Source organism: Salvia miltiorrhiza, chromosome 7 (assembly GCF_028751815.1).
Source record: "Salvia miltiorrhiza cultivar Shanhuang (shh) chromosome 7, IMPLAD_Smil_shh, whole genome shotgun sequence".
In the NCBI taxonomy this organism is placed as follows: Eukaryota; Viridiplantae; Streptophyta; class Magnoliopsida; order Lamiales; family Lamiaceae; genus Salvia; species Salvia miltiorrhiza.
In genome coordinates this window covers 55,485,155-55,507,696 of record NC_080393.1, presented here as the reverse complement: position 1 = coordinate 55,507,696, position 22,542 = coordinate 55,485,155, and the positions used below count along the sequence as shown (strand labels likewise).

Here is a 22,542-nt window from a genome sequence, read left to right as displayed (position 1 = left end):
CTCAAAATTTAAGCTCAAATAAAAATAATGGCATAGAAAAAAATTCACATGAATTTCAGACCGTCAATCTCAATATCAATCTCAATATATTTTTTTAAGTTACAAGAGGTATTTGAATACAATCAATTATGCAACCCACATGCAGGCGGGACCTCAACACCACTCAACGGTGGGACTGTGGGAGAACATCACCGCACGTAGGCGGGACCTCAACACCACTCAACGATGGGACCGTGGGAGAACATCACCGCACGCAAGCGAGAACGCCCTTCGTGGGACCACAACATCAAATGATATAATACAATAACAATACATCACCACATAAAGTGAAAAAATATCGCCGCCAAGCGAGATTAAACTCAAGACCTCTCACAAAGGAGAATCTTTGGGTGCCTCAACTTTGCCACTAGAGCAAAGCCTCATCGGCGTCAATCTCAATATTAGAAAGATTGATTCAATCTATATCTTAAAATATAAAACATTTATTTGATACTAGTATTAGAGTAAAAATGATGTTTTGTTCAATTAAAATAAATGTTTAATTTAAGGAAAATTTTGAATGCAAAAATTCAATTAACCATATATAAATTAATAAAATGATGTTTTGTTCAATTAAAAGAAATGTTTAATTTAAGGCAAATTTTGAATGCAAAAATACAATTAACCATAGTACTCCTTCCGTCCCAAATGAAATGTCCTATTTCTTTTCGGCACGGAGATTAAGAAATGTGTATAAAGTAGATAAAGTAGGTTGATGAAAATTATTTAAATATTAAATATAGAGAAAGAGAGTGTATTGTCAAAAAAGGAAACATGACATTTCGTTTGGGACAGCCCAAAAAGAAAAACAAGACATTTATTCGGGACGGAGGGAGTACTATAAATTAACTATAAATACTCCATATAAATTGCGTAAGGAGAGAGCAGAATGGAACTGCTTGGTGCTGCCACCACCTTTTTTTCCCTCTCCCAAATTAAAAGCTTCACATCACTTTCTCCGCAGCGCATCTCTCTCTCTCTCTCTCTCTCTCTCTCTCTCTCCCCCTCTCTCTCTATATCTATCTTCCGGCAATCGTGAATACACTTATCTATAATTTTCACAATCTCGTGTATCTCGCACAGCACAGCGCACACAAAATCCAAACACACTGCTAGCTCACTGTAGTAAGCTCTGATTGTGGCTGCCTAGCTCGAGTTTCAGCAGCGGTTTATTGAGGGTTTTGATTTGGAAGTTCCTTCGCCGGAGATGCAAATCCTTCTAGCTTCTTCGACGCCGCGCCGTTTGATGTGATGACTGTTGACCCCTCTCGATGGCGGTTTACAAGCTTCCGAGCACTGTTTCACCTCGATTAATCTGCTCCGCCTTCGTGATTCTGGTAGCGTGCATCGAAATTCTCGCTTCGGCGGTGTCGGATTTCGATTCCGATTCCGATATTCTGCTGTTCCATCGGGACTACACGCCGCCTGCGCCGCCGCCTCCACCGCCTCATCCGCCGTCGCTCTCGTGCGAGCATATCGGCGGCGTTGGCTCATTGGACACTACTTGCGAAATAGTCTCCGATTTGAACTTGAGCGAGAACGTGTATGCAGCGGGCAGGGGGAACTTCGCGATTGCACGGAATGTGAGGGTGAGCTGCTCATCTTTTCTCGGTTGCGAGCTTTCGATCAACATCACGGGGAACTTCACTTTGGGCGAGAATTCTTCGATAATTTGCGGTACATTTCATGTAATTGCGGATAGCGCGAGTTTGGGGAGTGGCTCTACTGTAAATACGACATCTCTGGGGGGGACGCCACCTCCGCAAACTAGTGGGACCCCGCAAGGGACCGGTGGAGGCGGCGGGGGGCATGGGGGCAGGGGGGCGGCGTGTTCCACGGATAAGACTAAGCTTCCGGAAGACGTGTGGGGTGGGGATGCTTATTCGTGGTCTAGTTTGAAGGAACCATGGAATTATGGGAGTAGAGGGGGGACGACGAGTATGGAATTTGATTATGGGGGTGGAGGAGGAGGGAGGGTGATGTTCGAGGTCTCGAGGCTTTTGGAGGTGAATGGTATTATTTTGGCCGATGGAGGAGATGGAGGTGCCAGAGGGGGAGGTGGTTCTGGAGGCAGCATCTACATTAAGGCTAAAAAGATGTAAATTTCTTGTTTCTTTAATTGATATACTTTTCTTGTGCTTTAGGTTAGATTTAGAATTGTCATTCTATCAACCCGTTTCATGTAATTTGTAATTTGCATCGCATATTAATTTCAGTATCTTTTTCTCGTGATGGCTATGCTGTTTATCCCGAGTTCCAGACTAGCAGTTATGCTTGGAATTTTTAAGGACGATAGTGATTGTCAAAACTTAGTAGTGCCTTTTGGTATTTCTTTATCCCTGCAAATTTTGATTTGATGCTACTAATCATGATAGCTTTACATATTTGGGTCCGAGATTGGGTGCTCTAGTATCCCATGTAGAAGTTTCATAACCTTCTAGTTGTGGGTTTGTTGACATTTGACAATGTATCATATTACTCCATCATTTGCACTTTAGACAAACATTTAGTATCTATGTCTCAAATGTTTTAATGCAACTACTAGCTCTTCTAAACTGAGCTATACTGTGATAGGTAATTTACTATTTGCTGCGCTGTGAAACACCTGATAATGAACTGATTTTAGTAGAGAAAGATGGTAATGTTTCTTTTTGGATGTTCGTATTAGTATAAATGTCTTCTATTTTCACTCTTTGTTGCATTGCAACACATTCTAAGCTAATGAAGTAAACTTCTTTGTAGAATAGCTTTCGGACAACAGCATGTATGTGTTGAGCTAACATGTATCACTTGTGTTGAATTTGGGATGTCCCTGATCTATGTTGTAAAATAATGGGTAGTCATGGATCAGTTGTATAAACTTTTCATTTCAGAGTGCCATTGTTTCATTTATTTAGCTGCTTGTATAGGCTCAACATAGATTGTCTTGTGGGCCAGGATTGTTTGATTTGTAGTGCCACTTATAAATTATTACGTTTTGAAGCTATTTACTCCCCAGTGCAATTTCATGTATGCTTCAGGTTTCTATAATTCACATGAGATTGATGTGTGTCACAAATGGCTGTCATATTTGTTTATTTGAGATGACTAAAGATAAGTTGCCACGTGCTGTTGTTTTGTGTTATTTCTTCTTTATTCTTCTGTTCTGATGGTCCTGTATTCTTGTATATTTTGCAACTTTGAAGCCAATAGAAAAGGTAGGCACTGATGGTTTGATTTATATAATTGAATAATTCATTCAGTTCTTCTGCTGATCAAGTCTTTCTTGTCTATTAGTATTATCTTTTGTAAACTTATTAGCTGTAACTCTGAAGCAATTATAAATGCTCAACCTAAAATTTCAGTTGATATCAGTCCATTGATTCACGTAAAGTGCAGGGTTGGAATTGGCCGAATAAGTGCTTGTGGGGGTAATGGTTTTGCTGGTGGTGGTGGTGGTAGAGTATCAGTTGATGTATATAGCTGGCACTATGAACCACCTATATATGTACATGGTATGACATAGACTATCTTTTTTGTCTCTTTTCATTGTGATTCTGGATTTGTACTCTCCTTTTGATCATGTGATAAGAAATCTCATGCCTTACACTTTGTTTTTCTGTTGAGTTCAAAAGAGACAAACATGTTATTTACTTCTAATGGTCTTTTGTTGTGAATGTCACCCTGTCCAAGATTGCCACTTTCAAAGCTTAGGCAGTTATTATACTTAATTTTCTTCTTGTATCTATCAGCAACTTCACCTTCTCTTTCAGTCTTTTCCTTCCGGCTGGAAAGTGCAGGATCTAGTCACGGATCATATGATAGAGAACCATCTTAGTCGCTGCCCATTCATGTCTTGGGTTCTTCCCTGAGAATTAAAGTAAAAGTAGTGTGCGTCTGAAAGATTTGATGAGGATAGAGTTGTTAACAAACCTTGAGTGGACCATTCTCATCTACGTTGAGTTCAGTTTTTCTTTTGATAATCTTTTGAAATCTTAAAATCTAGTGTTATGAATATCATATTGCTAAGTGATTTGAAGCAAAAGCTTGATCCACAAGGCACAAGTAAGAACGCTCTTTATAGCTCAATTTTGTATCTGTCCTAAAGCTTTAACCAAATAGTGGAATGCTGATTGTGAAGGTACTTGTTTGATTCTTTAGAGAATTATTATCAGACAGGTTGACGGTTTGCACTTATAACTATTTTTGACATCCGAATCACTGATCATAGTGAAGATGGAATATTTGTTATGATGTGGTACCTAAGGATTGCTAGTTAAATGCCTTTGATCTCTGGCGAGCTTCCTATGAGATGGAGTATATAAGTCAGTCAGTTTTAACATCATATATTATTGTATGATACAGGAGGGAGCAGTCGCAGTTGCCCTGAGAATGCTGGTGCTGCTGGTACTTTTTATGATTCGGTACCTCGCAGCCTTATCATCAGCAATAATGACAAATCTACTGATACGGACACACTTCTCTTGGACTTTCCTCAACCATTTTTGACAAACGTCTATATCTGCGGTCGGGCAAAGGCTGCTGTTCCCTTGCTATGGAGCCGTGTGATGGTAAGTGGAATCTGAATATTCGCATCTCCTCTAACATTATAGCATCAGTGTAGCTTTTTTTGGTATATGATTTATATTGTTTACTTGATCCTTTAATCCTTCTAAAAGGAATGAACTGCCTATCAACTTATTATAGAGACATCAGCTCAGTTACCTTATGTAGTTTTCTCTTTCTTTCGCATTTGAAAATGTAATCTAGCCTTGTTCAGGTTCAAGGACAGATCAAGCTTTCAAGCGGAGAGTTAACCTTTGGGCTTGCACATTATACAATGTCAGAGTTTGAGCTGTTCGCAGAAGAACTGCTAATGAGTGATTCTACTCTAAGAGTGAGTGCTAATTTGTTTAATTCACAAAATATTATTGGAGTGCCTGACAAACTGAGCCTTTTGCCCTATGCTTTCCTGAGCATGGTTCTACTGCATTGCTGGACATGCTTTGGTATACTTACCAATATCATTGATGGTGTGGTGGTGCTTAAACCAGTGTCTTTTTTAGTAAAAGCTGGTGCTTATTTTCTACATATTAATGCGTTTGCGAGTTAGATACTTGAGAAACATGACACTCAGTTGTACATTATTTTTCTAGGTTTTTGGTGCTCTCCGCTTGTCTGTTAAAGTGTTTTTGATGTGGAACTCAAAGATGATAATTTATGGAGGCAGGGATGAAACTGTCGGGACATCATTACTTGGGGCTAGCAATCTCTTAGTTCTAAGGGTAAGTAAGCTAGACTGCCAATTGTGTTGTGCACATGGCGTCGGAAATTGACTTCCTTGCCATCTTCCTTTTGGCAGGAATCCTCTCTTATACATTCGAATGCAAGCCTTGGAGTTCAAGGTCAAGGTTCATTAAATTTGTCCGGTCCTGGAGATTGCATTGAAGCTCAACACTTAGTTTTGTCGTTGTTTTCTAGCATCAAAGTAAGCCATCTATGAATATATGTTTCTTCTTGCCTGATTCATCCTTCAAGGCTTTTACTGTAGTAAATGTTAACTTTTGCTGTGTTATTGCCAATAAAAACCTGGCTCCCTAGCAATACAGGGATTCTAGTTTTGGACCTGAAAGTGTCAGATCCAGTTTACAAGGCTTGTTTCAATTTAATATAGCCTTTCTCTTCTTGTAAACCAAGGCTTGCATTTTTGCAGCCTTTATACATTTTCTGTAGAAGCAAGCTGATTGAGTTTTACTCATTCCCATGCTGCATCTAAGGAGGATTTTGGTGGTTTGAGGGGAATGGAGAATGAATACAAGTATGATTGTAGCTAGGAATTGGTATGGGAATGCCTTTCGTTCCCTCCATTTGTTGCGTCTGGCTATATTCCCTGCTTTTGGGAATGAAAATGTAGTGGGAATGATTACCCATCACCAAGCAATCATCTTCTTATCAGTCCCATTCCCCTTTTCCCAAGTCTCCATACCAGCACCACCTAAATCTATGTACATTATGGGCGTGTTTGATATTGGCTAATACGCTGTATTAGCTAATTTAGTACAGATCAGTCTTGTGTTTGGTATTATTTAATAATAATGCGGATGACCCGGTTTAATCCCACAACCCATTATTATTAATCCAGATTTCTTAGGATCAATAATACCACCTCCTCCCTAGGATTAACTTAAACCAGGATATTCTGTATTTAGCCATAATAGAAAACACCAACTCAGTATTAATAATCTGTCATTATCCACGCTAAATATCCTGATTAAAAATTATCCTACATAATCCTTTACTGAAAACCAAACGAGCCCCTGTTTTTCCATCCTCCACCCTTCTTCTGAGGAAAAATAAAATTAACTAACATATCTATTGGTTTATTTCACTTGGTGGTATCAAGTTACTTGTAAACTTCTAAGCTTTCAAACAATTTGCTGTTTTATGGATTTATTTAAACATGGGCTGCACAAGGGTCTCTCTTTTTTTGTTGGTTAACTCTTAACATAGCATGACTCTTGTTGATGTTCGCCGAAATTTGCTTTTTTCACTGTAACTGGGCTCGTGAAGACCTTTGCAGCTGACTTTAACTACATATTCTTTTATGCAACATCTGTTATATGACTAACTGGGTATTGTTGCTTTGATTCTTCATTTCATGATGAAGATTGGACATGGATCAGTTCTGCGTGGTCCTTTTAGAAATGCCACTGCTGATGATGTGTAAGTTCCATAGTTCAGGTTAAAATAACTTAAAGATGCTTATATGCTTGGCGTGTCCAATTTCACAGTTCATCCAAAATTCACCAGCAGATGGTCAAGTTCTATTCTCTTGGGTGATTGTTTGTTTCTACTTGTTAGGATGCCCGAACTGCACTGTGATTCGCAAAATTGTCCTGTTGAGCTGCTTCACCCGCCCGAAGATTGTAACGTTAACTCTTCCCTCGCCTTCACCCTGCAGGTGCATATTTATTGTTGAGAAATTAAAACAGCTTTAATTTTAGTTTCCACTAGTTCTCAGCTTAGAACCTGTTGGCTTCTCTTCTTTGGATTTAGCATCCATTTGTATTTTCTGATATGGATTCCTTACGTACTTTGTTATTTGTTGTGAAGATTTGTCGAGTGGAGGGTATACTAGTTCAAGGTCTTGTTGAAGGTTCTGTTGTTCTTTTTCATAGAGCACGGACTGTGACCGTCCAGTCTTCTGGAATTATAAGCACATCTGGAATGGGTATGACTTGGGCTCATCTCCTCTTTTCAGTCTGTTATGCCTTCCATTGTTTCTTTAAATTTTTTCTGCTGAGAAATAACTCTCACCGCTCTCACTAAAATTGGTGTGTGTAAATTGGAAAGGTTTCTATTATTGTATTGCATCCATAAGTTAAGTAAAATTATTGAAGACTTTGCATCAATGTCATACTTGACAATTTAGGATTTTGTATATGTACAGGCTGCAAAGGTGGTATTGGTCAAGGGAAATTACTTGGAAATGGTCTTGGTAGTGGTGGCGGGCATGGTGGTCAAGGTGGAATGGGCTGTTACAATGACAGTTGCATAGATGGAGGTGCATCCTATGGAGATGCTGATTTACCTTGTGAACTGGGCAGCGGAAGTGGAAATGAAAGCTTGGCCATGTCAACTTCTGGTGGAGGTGTTTTAGGTTGGCTAAAATTTTCAGTTGAATAATCACGTCTATCCCACCCCAAACAAAAAAAAACCAACATAAAAAAAAATGTATGGTATATATGTTGGTTTATTAGTAAAATGTTTGCTGGATGGCTATTCTCAAGTTCTTCTAGTATGAGTACCCAAGTCTCCTTCTACTGCAAGAGTAATTCAAAATCACTTCATATTGATTAAGTAATAGAAGTAGAGAAATTTATCTCTCGTGTCTAGGAATGTTAAAGTGTAACGGTCCATATTAGATTTTGTTAGGGTTCGTAATCTGTATCTATAACATGGGTAGAAATTGGTGTGTACCATTGTATGTTTTTATGGGGGCAACTTAATTATATCGCACTCTGAAGTATAAGTAACACTCTCATGTTGTCTTAAAAGAAGTACTAAACACAGTTGTGGTATATGTTAAATGGACAAATATTGAAGAACCTACTTGTCATCCCCTTGATGGATATTGATCTGTTAATTTCATGTACAAGTTCTAATTTAAGTGCATGGTTATATTTCCAGAACTCAAGTATCAGTCAAAAGTTTTAGCTTTTCTTTTGCCGTTGTTCATTTACCCCTCCATGCAGTGATGGGTTCCTTGGAGTATCCATTGGAAAATTTGCACATTGAAGGTTCCGTTAGAGCAGATGGGGACAACTCCAGAGGAAGCATCCAAAAAAGGGATACCCTCATTGGTGCTCCACATATTGGTCCAGGGGGTGGATCTGGTGGTACCATCTTGTTATTCTTGCATACTTTGTCCCTTGGTGAATCTGCCATTTTATCCAGCGCTGGAGGTAATGGGAGCGTGGATGGTGGTGGTGGAGGTGGTGGTGGAAGGATTCATTTTCACTGGTCAAATATTCCCACTGGAGATGTATATTGGCCTATTGCTTTAGTGAATGGAAGCATTCTTGCGGGGTTAGTGTGAATGCTTCTTCTGCTGCCCCTCAATTCTTTCAATTTGTGGAATGGAATTTATCAAGTAGAAATCCTGCATACTGTGGTTTATTTAACTATGTCCTTGTACGTACCAATTGTATGCTTTTCTTGACAAGATAATTAGCATTTTTTTTCCGAAGTTGCAATGAAAGAAGCAATATGAAAAATTGACTCTTAATAATTTCACCATGTATGTTTAGTCAAGTTGAATGCATTGGGGAATGCATGTTTGGCGCACCTTGGCTTTTCATTACTTTATGCTACAGCACATTGTTATTACTTATTCCTATATACCTTTTTCACTGTGGTTTCATATTCACATATTTTACCATAGGGGTGGATTTGGTGGCTATCAGAGTCTCCTGGGTGAAGATGGAACAGTCAGTGGAAAAGCTTGTCCCAAGGGGCTTTATGGGATATTCTGTGAGGTCATATTTCATAATTCCTGACCTGTCTTCAAGTATTCTTTCATCTTTTGCGAATCATAGTTTGGTGTTTTACTCTTTTTAATTACTAAGGGGGTTTTTATACCCAATATACCTAAGTGCTTAAGGTAATCTTTACCAAGTTCTTATATGATGTTTTAGGATTCATTGAAATTGTTCAACGGACAGATGACATGTTTACGTCACTAAATCACTGCACTCATATAATTTGATTTCATTATGGTTGAGATAGGATATAAAAATCCTTTCTCATTGCTGTCATTTGATAATTTGCTAGGCTGATCTGTCTACAAAAAACAGAAAGGATTCTCACTGATCAGAAACTACTAATTACTAAGTATTACTATATGTTTAAAAGGGGTTTCAGTCAACATTTTCTTTCTGACATCTTTATTTTTTTACATAACTGCAGGAATGTCCAGATGGCACTTATAAGAATGTTACAGGGTCAGACAGATCCCTGTGTTCTTCATGTCCAACTCATGAGCTTCCCGATCGTGCTGTTTATGTTCACGTTCGAGGTACCACGAAATCCAGAGGGTTATGTAGTTTCTGTCCTCCCTTTTCATTATCCTTGGAGTTATTGATGTTATCTTCTCTCCTTTCCAAGTAACATAGGATAACCACAATAAATTTTTACTTATTTCTTTGGTCTCAAAATATCATACCCTTTCGATAGTCAAAAGTTCTGCTTTTGTCCCCTTGTTTTCCATGTTATGCATGTAGTTGCAAGATTTCATTAACTGGCCTCTTTGTTGTTCTGACAGGTGGTGTTACGGAGGTACCATGTCCTTACAAATGCATTTCTGGGAGATATCACTTGCCACACTGTTATACGGCTCTTGAAGAGTTGGTATATACATTTGGTGGACCCTGGGTGTTCAGCATCCTCTTTGTAGGTGTCCTTATTTTGCTTGCAATGGTGCTAAGTGTAGCACGGGTGAAGTTCATTGGGGAAGATGAGGTATCCAGTCATGGTCCTACACAGCAGGGTTCTCTAACAGATCACTCATTCCCTTTCCTGGAGTCTTTGAATGAGGTACTTCTGTAAAACCTCGAACGTTTAGTTTATAAAATATGAGTGTGAAGATTAATCTCCCATTGTTGGTGAAGAATAAAAGTTTTGAGCTCATGTTTTGCCTCTAGGTTCTGGAAACTAACAGAGCTGAGGAGTCTCAGAGTCACATGCACAGGCTGTACTTTATGGGTCCAAATACATTTAGTGAACCTTGGCATCTTCCTCATTCACCTCCTAGACAAGTTAAAGAAATAGTGTAGGTTTTCTCTGTCATTATTGCTCTGATCTGTTTGGCAAATTAGAGCAAATATGCTGCAATTGCTTATTTTATTATTCAAAGTTGCAAATACAATTCATTTTCTCCTTGCCAATTATAAGAGATATTGCTGATTTAGAGAAAATTATTACTTTTCTTATGAAATGGCAGATATGAGGGCGCATATAATACATTTGTGGATGAGATCAATGTGCTTGCTGCCTATCAGTGGTGGGAAGGGTCAGTGCATATTATTCTTTGTGTTCTCGTTTATCCTCTTGCATGGTCATGGCAACAATGGCGACGAAGAATTAAACTACAAAAAATTCGAGAATTTGTACGGTCTGAATATGATCATGCTTGCTTGCGCTCCTGCCGTTCACGTGCTCTGTACGAAGGATTAAAGGTTAGTTTCTCAAGAATCATATATCAGCAGAAATTCTCATGGTGGATGCCTTCATTTTCTTGAAAAACTCATACCATTCTGGCACAAATTCTGGGACTAACACTTTGGTGTGCTATTGTTTTGTCCCACTATTCCCAGATATAGGATACTTTCCCTGATTAGCATTAACTGATCTCAACTGTGATTCATGTTATTGTCAAATACCAGCTTTAGAGTCCCTTTTCATATAATATTTGTAATGCATGAAAACTTTGCTAAAAATTTAACATGGTTCGTTGGGCTAGCAGGAGTTTTATTTTGTGTATAGGGTTAAGTAGCAAATACACCCCTAATGTTAACAACGAAAAGCAAATAGATCTCTGACGTTATGTTTTGTGCAACTAAATCCCTAACATTCACAAATTGGAGCAAATAGGTTCCTAACTTTCACAAATTGGGGTAAATAAGTCCCTCCATCTAATGGTTGTTAACTCCCCGTTAAACGGAGTGCCCCAATTTGTCTTAATTTGTGAACGTTAAGGACCTAATACAAAACATAAGGTTAGAGGCCTATTTGCTTTTCATTGTAATTGTGAGGGGTGTATTTGCTCCTTAACCCTTGTTTATATTGATTTGTGCTGGATAGAATGTTGTGAGTGTGTTTGTTTGCAACTAACCCCATTATACATGTGCGTCCTGACCATTTCCTTGAAATCAATTTCTTTTAGCTTTAAATTTGATACCCCTCAATCATATTATTGCTGACATGTGTTACTTTAGGTTGCTGCAACACCAGATCTTATGCTAGCATATCTTGATTTTTTTCTTGGAGGCGATGAAAAGAGAAGTGACCTTCCTCCTTGTCTCAGTCAAAGATTTCCAATCTCTCTAATATTTGGAGGAAATGGGAGCTACATGGCTCCTTTCGCACTTCATAATGACAACACCATCACCAGTATCATGAGTCAGGTTTGTTGTCTAAGTACAGGAAACTGAAGACCACTTTTTTGAATCAAGCAAACTCTGAAAAAGGCATTTCATCGGTATTTATTAATAGATGCATTATTCTTCTGAAACACATCTTTTCTTCAGGCTGTGCCTCCCACTACTTGGTACCGATTTGTGGCTGGCTTGAATGCGCGATTACGCTTGGCTCACAAGGGTTGTCTGAAAAGGAAGTTTCGCCCAGTCATTGAATGGCTCGAAACTTGTGCAAATCCGAAATTAAGGATCTATGGTGTGCGTGTCGATCTTGCTTTATTTCAAGTTACAGTTAGTGGCTACTGCCAGTACGGACTTATGATATATTCTGCTGAAGAACTGGACCCTGTATCATTTGGACATCCTAATGAATCACCTCAGAATGAACAACAGTCAAGGTATGCACAGTATACTTGCGCACAAATTTATTTAGTTATGGTTACATGCCTATTTTTTGTATTTTTGTAATAATGTATAAGGTTTATTGCAAAAGAACTCACGACCTTCAGTAATTTGTGTGATCTAACCATATATTTGGTTTCAGTAGGGCTGATAATGAATTCAGTTCGTAGCAATTTGATGCACGGGCCCCTAATTTCAGCAAAATCAAATTGAATTTAAATCTGCCCCTTTGATGAATGCATTTGAAAATATTGCATCCCAACTAATACATTTCAAATTATTAAGTCTCATTTTGGTTAAATGTTTCATTTAATTTAATCAGATTAAGATCATGCATTAAGTTGTAACAAATTGAGAGTTTGTTAAACTCAAAAGGATATGATAAAATTGTACAGATAGCGGATAGCCAAAAGTTACAAATTTGTTTACCAAAAGTTTGCGAATTTGTTTAACAATAATTAGCTCAAATATATATATATATATATATATATATGAGAACTCCCAAAGGTTTTTGTATGGAAAATCTATAATTTGGTCACTACTTTCTTCCTGTATTTTCTTTAGATGGAAAATGATTTAGTTATTACTTTGATGGAAATTGTGGAGGCTCTTCTTGTTATGAATGATCTTTTTTTTTTTTTAAAATTATGGGAATCTGCGATGTATTTGTATATTGTGCTTTCACACCTATTAGTTAGCCTACTTGATGCTGTTGCCTCATTTTTCTCCTTTTGCATGTCAGTGCCGTGAGTTTCTTCTCTCTGAAAGACGAGATCGACTCTGACCAAAGTCGAAGAAGCTCCGAGAATAACTCAAGACAGAAGATTTATCAAGGGATTTTAGATGTTAAAAGTTTGAAGGTGCTCAATGAGAAAAGAGATGCATCTATTCTCTTATGTTTTCTGGTTCACAACAGTAGACCTGCCAATCACCAGGTACCTCCCTCTCTTCGCTCTCCACACAGTTAACCCACTCACTTGCTATTTATCTGTACAGACGGATTGTATTTATTATCTTATTACTGATAAAACTCTTGTGGATTGTTCTGCAGGATCTTGTCGGTTTGGCCATCTCTACCCTGATTCTAGGAGATTTTAGTTTAGTATTGCTCACATTGCTCCACCTGTATTCACTTTCCCTAGCAGACGTCCTTTCTCGTGTTATCAATTCTACCCCTGGGGATTTTGATTCCCTTCCCTGCTGGAATCAATGCTTTATTCAGTCATGGACCAAGGCGATCAGGAGGACTTACACGTATGTATGCTCTGTGGAACGTCTCATCCTTGATAAACACTGTAAGTTACAGTTTCTTTTGTTCAGTTTCAGTATCTAATACTTCTCTCTATATCAGCCTCTGGCTACTTTCACAGTCCTTCAAATTCACAAAACAAACCCTTCCATAAAGGTTTGTTTTGTTACTATCCCACTTATTTTCATACAAAAAAACCTGTTACCGAAGTGGTTGATGGACATCTCTAACCGAAAAGGTTCCACCTTATTAGGATTTATTTATTTAGAGTTGCTTTTGAGGATTTTGTGTTACTATGTCAATAAATAGGAAAAATCTCTTTCTATAATTACTTATTACTCCAACAGTTTACTAGTGGTCTCCGATTAATTTTAGTGTTGCCTGGATCTGTCGGCACAGGGTGTTGCATTTATTTGTGGTTACATACACTATTGTACGCAATCAAGTAGCCGACTTCCAAACTTCCAGCCACTGAATATGTGAGCCCAACGCCCTACTTTTCTTTATCCGTTTTTCACTTTGGACATTTACTAGAGCTGTTATTATCACATGATCTGCAGGGATGGAAACGAATGGTGGATCTTTCCCGCTGCACTTCTTTTGTGTAAATGCATCCAGTCGCAGCTCATAAATTGGCACGTTGCGAATCTGGAGATTCAAGACCGCTCTCTGTACAGTAAGGACTTCACTATGTTTTGGCGATCATAAATATTAATACTCACTGAGCAAAAACTCACCAATTCCCATCGATTTTTTGAAGTGGGTTTTGTTTGTAGTGCATGTTAATGTTAGTCCTCTAGAGAAATAGGGTGAATTTTGCACAGTGGTATAAATAAGTTAAAAGGGGGGAATGGGAAAAGGTTGGTAGACTAGCTTCTTAGGCATATGTGTTTCTACATTCCTCTACTGTAAATAGTGTTTTGATCTCTAATTATTCGACATATGTGATGATGACATTTCATACATGATGATGTTAGGGAAGGAGATGGGATATTATTTGCAATAGAGGATCTTGTTTATATTTAGAGCCTCGAGCGTCATGCCATTTATGTATGCCAACAAATAATAATAAATTAGTGTTAATTTTATATGTTTTCACGAAATTAAATTGAACGTGTGATATATGTAACCTGTATACTGTGCGTGTGTTAGTAGGTGTAAACTTCAATTTCAGATTATAGTGCCTTTCAATCTTGAGCTTGAGTCTAGAAACATTCTGCTCGGTAAAAGTTATGCAACCTTTAAGTTAAATAAAAAAGGGATTTTGACAAATAAAAACATGAAATATTTTGAAATTGTAATTGTAACGTGATTTTTAAAATGTGGCGAATTAAATAGTCATGTCTTGTCTCTCCAAATCTTTTTCTAGTTGCTGAAGTGTTGAGTTAGAACTTATGTGGATTAATAAAGATGATGTTTTTGTGAGGCTTAAACAACATCGTTTCGTGTGATTTTTTTTATTTTCCAGATTATAAAGAAATTGTATTTTGTATCTACACTTCAATTTTCAATATTTGGCAATTTATTACAAACGTCGTAATATTAATATTATGTAGCAAACTAATTCACGTAAGCTTCAACTCAACAATCCGATGATAGAAAATAATTAGGCAGATGGAATTGGAAGTTGTGCTTTAATTTGCCACACTTTAAAAATCACACTAAAATTGTAATAAATCGTAATTTTATTTACTAAAACCCCTAAATAAAAATGTTAGTCCAATTTTGTTTTAACAAGTTGTGTAAAAATATAGTACTAGTATGTAAATGTGTTGCTTCTCCGTGCGCGCGCGTTTGTGTGTGTGTGTGTGAGTGAGAGAGAGAGAGAGAGAGAGAGAGAGGGATATTAATATAAACAAGAAAAATGGTAAGCCAAAATGTCCGGCATAAATGATGAACAAAGTCAGTTAATGAGAACCAACTATATTACTCCTTATTTAAGACCTTTGGAACTTTGATATATGAATCTTCATAGTTGGGCACTGCGGCTATTATAGCATCCCTGCAACACATCCAAAATCAGTTTTTGATTCATATAAGTCACAATTCAATCATTTTATGAACGGATTTCGCTACCTATTATCAAATACTTGAGGCACATCATCGCGCAGATTGTCACCTTCAGTATCTGTACATGCCACGAAAACAAATAAATTCCATTTCTAAAGATCAAATAATTAATTAGAGGCTGCGTCAACATGGCTTACACATAATTTAACAATAAAACAAAAATATTGTCGAGCCATCAATATCATTTTCTCATTATGATTGAAGAGAACATTTACATTTTGTTTTAATTAAGTTCACAGAGAGCAAGACAAATAGAGTTGCAAAGCAAGAAGAAGAGAGTAGTTTATGAAAATTTCCCTATAATGATTTCTGTATTCCCGCAACATCATGTACTAGCAGAAGAAAGTTAAAAAAGGTTTAGCAAGTATTTGATAACCTGCTCTTATGGCTGGTTCGATACTCTGAAGGTCTACGGCCTGAAGCTGCCCAAACCTGTTCGATATTCACAATGCAACACTTCCTTAGTGGACTATGAAACACTCATAGAAATCATATGAAGCGAAATGAATAGAAGAATCCGTGTCGTTAGCAATAACAAAAATTCCCATCACAAAACACGGAGAACATCATATAATATTCAAGTAACGACATTGTAAGAGAAACTATCACTGTTTGTTCTAGCAAATATTGTTGTCTAGTATACCAGAAGCACAAACAAGGGAAACCACTAACCTCGAGAGGTACTGGAAATAATTACAAGAATAATCCTCTGAAATAGGGAAGGAGAATACATAAAAGGAAGAAAAATGAAACAAAGACATGTTCCTAGATTATCTGCAGCAGCTGATTGGATCTCCTACGACTACTTGTGTTATACAATAAGACCGTTATAGGATGCGAATTTCGCTAATGCTACTTATATTGATATTAAACTTAGAGAGGAAATCAATTGTCCTGAAACAAGATCGCCCATGAATCCATCCCTTGTTTGCCCAATCTTCCCAACCAAACACAATCTAAATGATTGAAAGAATCCATAGTATTGGCATTACAATTAATAGTCACTCAACTACACTGTAGGAGAAACAACCAGTTTTTGTTCTAACAAATGTTATTTTCTAATGCTTGGACAAAGGAAATCACTAACCTTGAAAGATACTGAAACATATTTACAAGATTTATCCACGTAATTAAGAAAACGAGAAAGCATTAAAGGGGGGGAAAAGATACTAAGACTTGTTCTTATATGACCTTCAGCAGCTTATTGGATCCCTACGACTACTCATGTCGTTAATTAAAATCATAATAGGATGAGATTTTGCTAATTCTTCTTATCCTGAAGTATGAGCCTCCATGAATCCTTCTCCTCGACCAATCTTTCCAACCAAACACAATCACAAAGTTTATAGAAACGATCCTAATTCCTAAATGTCAAGTTGCAGCAGCACAATGTTGGATATCGTGTTGTAGTTGAACATAATACCATGAGTAAAACATCAATGGTATTGTACCCTCGTGAAATAATATACGAGACTGAAACACATGAAAAATCAAGTGAAACCAAATTGATAGCAAACTCCAAAGACTATGAAAGAGTAACAAGTTCCACTCAATTACACTATAATAGATTTATGCACACACCAACAAACATGTATCATACACATTATCTATACAAAATTACACCTAATCCGCCATAAACGTACAAATACACAAATTAAAAACGCATAACTCGTATTTGTAGAGAGAGAGGGAGAGAGTACCAGTCTACCACTTGCCGAATTTTGGGAGCAAATTCTTCGACCTACAAAATACAAAATCGAAATAACTAATTAGATAACAAGAAAAATCAGCAGCTAAATTCGCATTTCAAACAATTAGAATACGAAATGCAAATTCATACTTGTTTTGGGGAGAGAGAAATCCGAGCTTTCTCAGCCAAACGCGGAACATCCGGCGGCTCGAGACTATACTTCGCCGCGTAAAATCGCTTACTCGGTTGAAATGCTTTTGGAAAAGCGCCGTTTCTGAAGCTGAAGAACTGCGGATTAGCTCGAAGAAGCATAACTGCTCTGCTACCCATTCTGACGATGAGAGATGATGAATGGAGTCTCTCTCTCTAAACGAAAAGATTCTAATGGTCTTAAGCCCGAGCCCAATAGAATAAGATTGTTAATACATGTGTATACACATTTGGGCTTTTATACCCAGCAAAAGGTCCATTTTGACCTCTCATAAATTAAAAAATACTACTCCCTCTGTCCCACTAAAATTGACACACTTATCTTTTTTATTTGTCGCATTAGAATTGACATTTTTTCAAAATAGTATGCGCTTTCTACTTTCTCTACTCATATAAAATAAGTGGACCATACCTGCTTTACACTCTTAACCCTTTATTCTTAAGCTCTGTGCCCAACTCAAAAGTGTCAATTCTAGTGAGACGGAGGGAGTACTACTTATTTTGGAAAGATAATGATTTGATTGAACTTGGAGGGTGTTTTGATTGAGATATTAAGTATTTGGTAAAATAAGTTTTTAAACAACTTATATAAGTATTAAAAATAAGTTTTAATAATTTATAAGCTTTTTGAAAAATAAGTTCCTATAATTTATTTATTTTTCATAATTTTAACGCAACAATTATTTCATATAATTTGTTACTTTCATTGTATACTAATTTCATCTCTCTTTGATTTTGCTCTTTTAACAAAGTTTTTTTCTCTAATTAAAATTCTCTCTCTAGCTTGTAAGCTCAATTATTTAAACGTTTTGACAACTTATAAGCTTTAAAAAAAAACACATTTTACAAGCTCTTTAAAATAAGCTTAACCTCATCTGATACTCTTGCTTAATGAATTTTGCAAATCAACTATATATTATTTAGTGTTATTTATCACTCGTGTAAAAGTAACTAAGTGCGTGACTGATAGGGATGCAATCGAATCGAGTCGAGTTAAATATTTTTATGCTCAAATTTGATTTGTTTATTATCGAGTTGAATTTTAAATTTTATTTATCAAATATTTAGAGGCTCATGAACTTAATCGAGCTTAGATCAGAATTTTAAGTTTATATTTATACTCAAAATATTATTTTCTTTTAAAAGTAAATTATTTTTAGATTAATTTTTTTCTCAAAATATGCTTAGACTAATTATTTTCTTTTAACAAATAGAGTTAATCAGAGACTGGATATGATTATTACTAATATAAATATAAATTGTAACTGGTAATAATTTATTTTCAAATTAGATCATTTAACAAGTTAACGTTAAGTGGATGAGTTATCCGTCGCAGGCTAAATTATGAAATTCAAATACTTAATTAAGTTATACGGAGTATTATTTTATTTATTATATCTTACTTCTTCTTTTTTGAATTATATTGTACTCCCTCCGTCCACTCCAATAGGCTCATTTTTCTTTTTGGGTAAAAAAGTTGTACTTAATTGGTGTGGACCACACCACTTTACTACCACTTTTCTATTAAAAAAATAAGTTTTCTTAATCTCCGTGCCCAAAAGAAGTGAGCCTATTGGAGTGCCCACTTTACTACTCCCTCTGTCCCATGAATCTTGACATGTATTCATTTTTTGACCGTCCCATGAATCTTGACACATTTTCAAATAAGGTAATAATTAGTCCAAAAATAAGGGTCTTAATTACATTATTTCTCCTACTTTATCACTTTATTACCTTATCTCACCTATTTTATCAGTTTTATACTTTATTATCTACACACTTAAAACACTAATTTACAATTCCTTAATTCTCGTGCCGAAACCAAACGTGTCAAGATTCGTGGGACGGAGAGAGTATCATTCAACAAAATTCTCAGTGTTTGAACAGTATAATTTCACTTTTATCAAATCATATTTACTACACTCAGCAAATCCAAACAAATCCTTAATCCTTGCTTGCCCAATCACGAGTAGTTTCTTAACCATATAATAATGACACAATCTAAAATTTAAAGTTCCAATTCGATTCACATTAAAATATTAAAAATGAAGTGGATCCAGAAAAGTATAATCCTATGTACATATATAATTATTACACAATACAAAATAATATACAAAACCTTAACAAAACTAAATAAAAGAAAAATAGAAAAACAATGTGTCATGGCTTTTGGGAAATTGAGAACAAAAAAAAAAAAAAAAAAACTAGAAATATGGGCCCGGTGAGGGGACGCTCCTATTTGAAAAACGATTAATTTTTAATTTAATAAACGAATAATTTGAAAAGCGATTGCAGCGGCAATGCCACATGTGCAGCTCTACTGTTGAAATATGACCGTTGCTATATTACGCCAATAAAAACCAAAAACATCCTTCCTCTCTCTTCTCTCTCTACATATTTCAAATACATTTTGCAGCGTTTCGTCTCTCTCTCTCTCACGTCCACTGTGTGAGGTTTCTGCGTTTTTCCGGAGATGGCGATCGCGGCGGAGTCTCAACAGGAGCACAAGGTAGGCGGTGAAAATATCTCTATTTTCTGTTTCGGAAAATCTGTTTTAGGGTTGTTTGATGATTTTTGGTCCAGGAATTTGAAGAATTTCTGAGGTTCATTCATTCCTTTTTTTATTTCTTGCATTCTAGAGTTTGTCTTGAAAAATACGATTCTGATTTCCTTCTTTATTTCTGGTGTGTTTTTTTTTTTTTGACGGAGAGAAATCATGTGGTTCACCATGTGTGCATTGTGTTTTCGTAGCATAATCTGTCAGTTTTTTATTGTATGAGCAAAATACGCCCTCTCTGAGATGCAGTTTTGTTGATGTGCTTGAATATGTTAAGGAAATTTCCATTTTTCTGCAGAATTCTTCAGAGAGCACAGCAGCAGAGAGAAAGAAATGGACCCTAAATGACTTCGACATCGGAAAGCCTCTTGGCCGAGGAAAGTTTGGGCATGTATATCTCGCTAGAGAAAAGAGGGTCAGTGCTGTTTAAATCAATAATCTTGTGTATTTGTAGAGCTTAGCTTACTCTGATCTGTACCTAGGTTTATGCTATTTCAATTTGATATGCAGCCATTAATGTGTTGTGATTGTGATCAATAGCTTTTAGAAACTAAATTGGAAAGATAAAATTGGCTGTGTATGATGTACTTGGGCTTAGAAAACTCAATTTTGTCTCATTGTTGGTTGAAGCAGAGCAATCACGTTATCGCACTGAAGGTCTTGTTTAAGAGCCAGCTTAAAGAGTCTCAGGTTGAGCACCAGCTTCGTCGTGAAGTCGAGATACAGAGTCATCTTCGACACCCCAACATACTACGACTATATGGTTACTTCTACGATCAGGTATCATCGAGCATTTTTTATAGTTTATGACTTGGAAGTAAATGTTGCCAGGCTTATTAAAGCGTAAGATCATCGACTGCAGAAACGAGTTTACTTGATTCTGGAGTATGCTGCCAAGGGAGAGCTCTATAAAGAGCTACAGAAATGCAAATATTTTAGTGAAAGACGCGCTGCAACAGTGAGTGATCCCCTCTCATTTTCTTGCCGAATTGGGATCAGATAAACGCTCCATTTATTGATGTTTAGAATTTGTATGCTGTTATAACTGTCTCAAAGAACTATGTTTTTGTGACATGTTGCAGTACATTGCATCATTAGCTCGAGCACTCATATATTGCCATGGGAAGCATGTTATACATCGTGACATCAAACCCGAAAACCTTTTGGTTGGAGCACAGGTAACTATCCCTCGTGCTTGGTTGAAAGAAACGCGCTGCAGCATTTTCATTTTGACACTTGTGTTTTCAATTGTTTAGGGTGAACTCAAAATTGCAGATTTTGGTTGGTCTGTCCACACATTCAACCGTAGGAGGACCATGTGTGGCACTCTAGATTATCTTCCACCTGAGATGGGTAAGCTAATCTTTATGCAATTCGGAGTTAAGTAGGCAAATATGTTTACTTCAATTTTAGATGAATTCAAGAGCACCTAATAATATCAAGCCATTCTGCAAAGCAAAGTCTTTTTTCTCTCAAGTATTCCCAAATTGGTTTTATTGAGTCACACCAAATGTTTAACGCAGTTGAGAGTGTGGAGCATGATGCGAGTGTAGATATATGGAGCCTTGGTATTCTGTGCTACGAGTTTCTCTATGGATTGCCACCTTTTGAAGCAAAAGAACACGCAGACACGTACAGAAGGTAAAATCCGCGATCCTAGCAAACTTCACTGCTATATAATATACACATAACTTTCACGTCTTTCGCATTGTAACATTATATTTCACATATTGTTAATTTGTTATTAATCTGCAATTTGATTGTGTTTTTGCTCTGTGAAGGATTATCCAAGTGGATTTAAAATTCCCTTCAAAGCCGGTAGTTTCTTCAGCAGCTAAAGATCTAATAAGTCAGGTAATTTAGCCCATACTTGCCTATATCAAGTTTTCTGCTATAGTTTCTTCATCAAATTCATATCTAATCGATCTTTCTGAAATCTGCAGATGCTCGTGAAGGATTCTTCGAAGCGTCTGCCTCTGCACAAACTGCTAGAGCATCCGTGGATCGTGCAGAATGCCGATCCCTCGGGTGTTTACAGGGTTTGATTGATGCTGCTGCTGCTGTAACATTGTACTTCTGGCCAATCATTAGATCATCTTCTCATTGTAGATTATATCAATCACTGTTGTGTTTTTATTTTTGTTAAAACATAAATCTCTGTTGTGTTAAATGTAGATGAGAGCGATATAATATGCATTCTCTCTCTCTCCTATGCATGTTGGGGTAGTGACATTAGCTGCCATTAAACAATTATCTGATTGAATGTAATGCTTCTTATTATTGACAATAATTTACATTGATTCTTTTGAGGGAAATCAATGTTTTGACTTTACACATACACATATCACTAATAGTTAAATTTGTCTAAAATGAAGGTTCGTTAAAAAAAATACTGTTATGGGTTAACATTTATATTTACACTTCAATTGGTTAAAATCAAAATTGATACTTTTAGGAGACGCTTGGTTTGAGTGATTGATAAAATAATTTACCTTAATCAAGTACTCCATGATTGATAATTCGGCTCGCATCTAATTATACAATTGAGTGATTATTTATCATCCAAAAGTTGGAAAGATTATTTATTCATCTCTTCAATCCTATCAATCTTATCTATTCTATCCACCAAACCGAACGCGCAGGTATATAA

General features: G+C 36.6%; 3 protein-coding genes across 3 annotated transcripts; 2 read left to right on the top strand and 1 right to left on the bottom strand.

Moving 5' to 3' along the window:
• The first annotated feature begins 916 nt into the window (after positions 1-916).
• Positions 917-14,455, top strand: LOC130994791 (uncharacterized). Its single transcript, XM_057919850.1, is given in 23 exon segments — positions 917-2,137; positions 3,418-3,533; positions 4,384-4,589; positions 4,799-4,915; positions 5,175-5,303; positions 5,381-5,506; positions 6,686-6,741; positions 6,880-6,979; positions 7,132-7,249; positions 7,469-7,678; positions 8,274-8,607; positions 8,963-9,056; positions 9,487-9,595; positions 9,842-10,113; positions 10,221-10,348; positions 10,520-10,754; positions 11,514-11,702; positions 11,826-12,112; positions 12,859-13,051; positions 13,168-13,269; positions 13,271-13,411; positions 13,765-13,844; positions 13,926-14,455. Coding segments are annotated over 23 exon segments (4,317 nt in total). The 5' UTR covers positions 917-1,310; the 3' UTR covers positions 14,074-14,455.
• Positions 14,456-15,195: 740 nt separating this feature from the next.
• LOC130994961 (glutamyl-tRNA(Gln) amidotransferase subunit C, chloroplastic/mitochondrial) lies at positions 15,196-17,543 on the bottom strand. The gene is made up of 5 exons (XM_057920175.1): positions 17,276-17,543; positions 17,136-17,176; positions 15,812-15,867; positions 15,442-15,493; positions 15,196-15,367 (listed from the first exon to the last, which is right to left on the bottom strand). The coding sequence occupies exons 1-5, from the start codon at positions 17,453-17,455 to the stop codon at positions 15,292-15,294; spliced, it is 405 nt and encodes a 134-aa protein (XP_057776158.1). The 5' UTR covers positions 17,456-17,543; the 3' UTR covers positions 15,196-15,291.
• Positions 17,544-19,649: 2,106 nt separating this feature from the next.
• On the top strand, positions 19,650-22,207 carry LOC130994922 (serine/threonine-protein kinase Aurora-1). Its single transcript, XM_057920069.1, has 9 exons — positions 19,650-19,844; positions 20,191-20,307; positions 20,526-20,672; positions 20,755-20,850; positions 20,975-21,070; positions 21,149-21,245; positions 21,416-21,533; positions 21,674-21,746; positions 21,836-22,207. Exons 1-9 carry the CDS (start codon positions 19,809-19,811, stop codon positions 21,935-21,937), a joined length of 882 nt encoding a protein of 293 aa, XP_057776052.1. The 5' UTR covers positions 19,650-19,808; the 3' UTR covers positions 21,938-22,207.
• Positions 22,208-22,542: the final 335 nt, after the last annotated feature.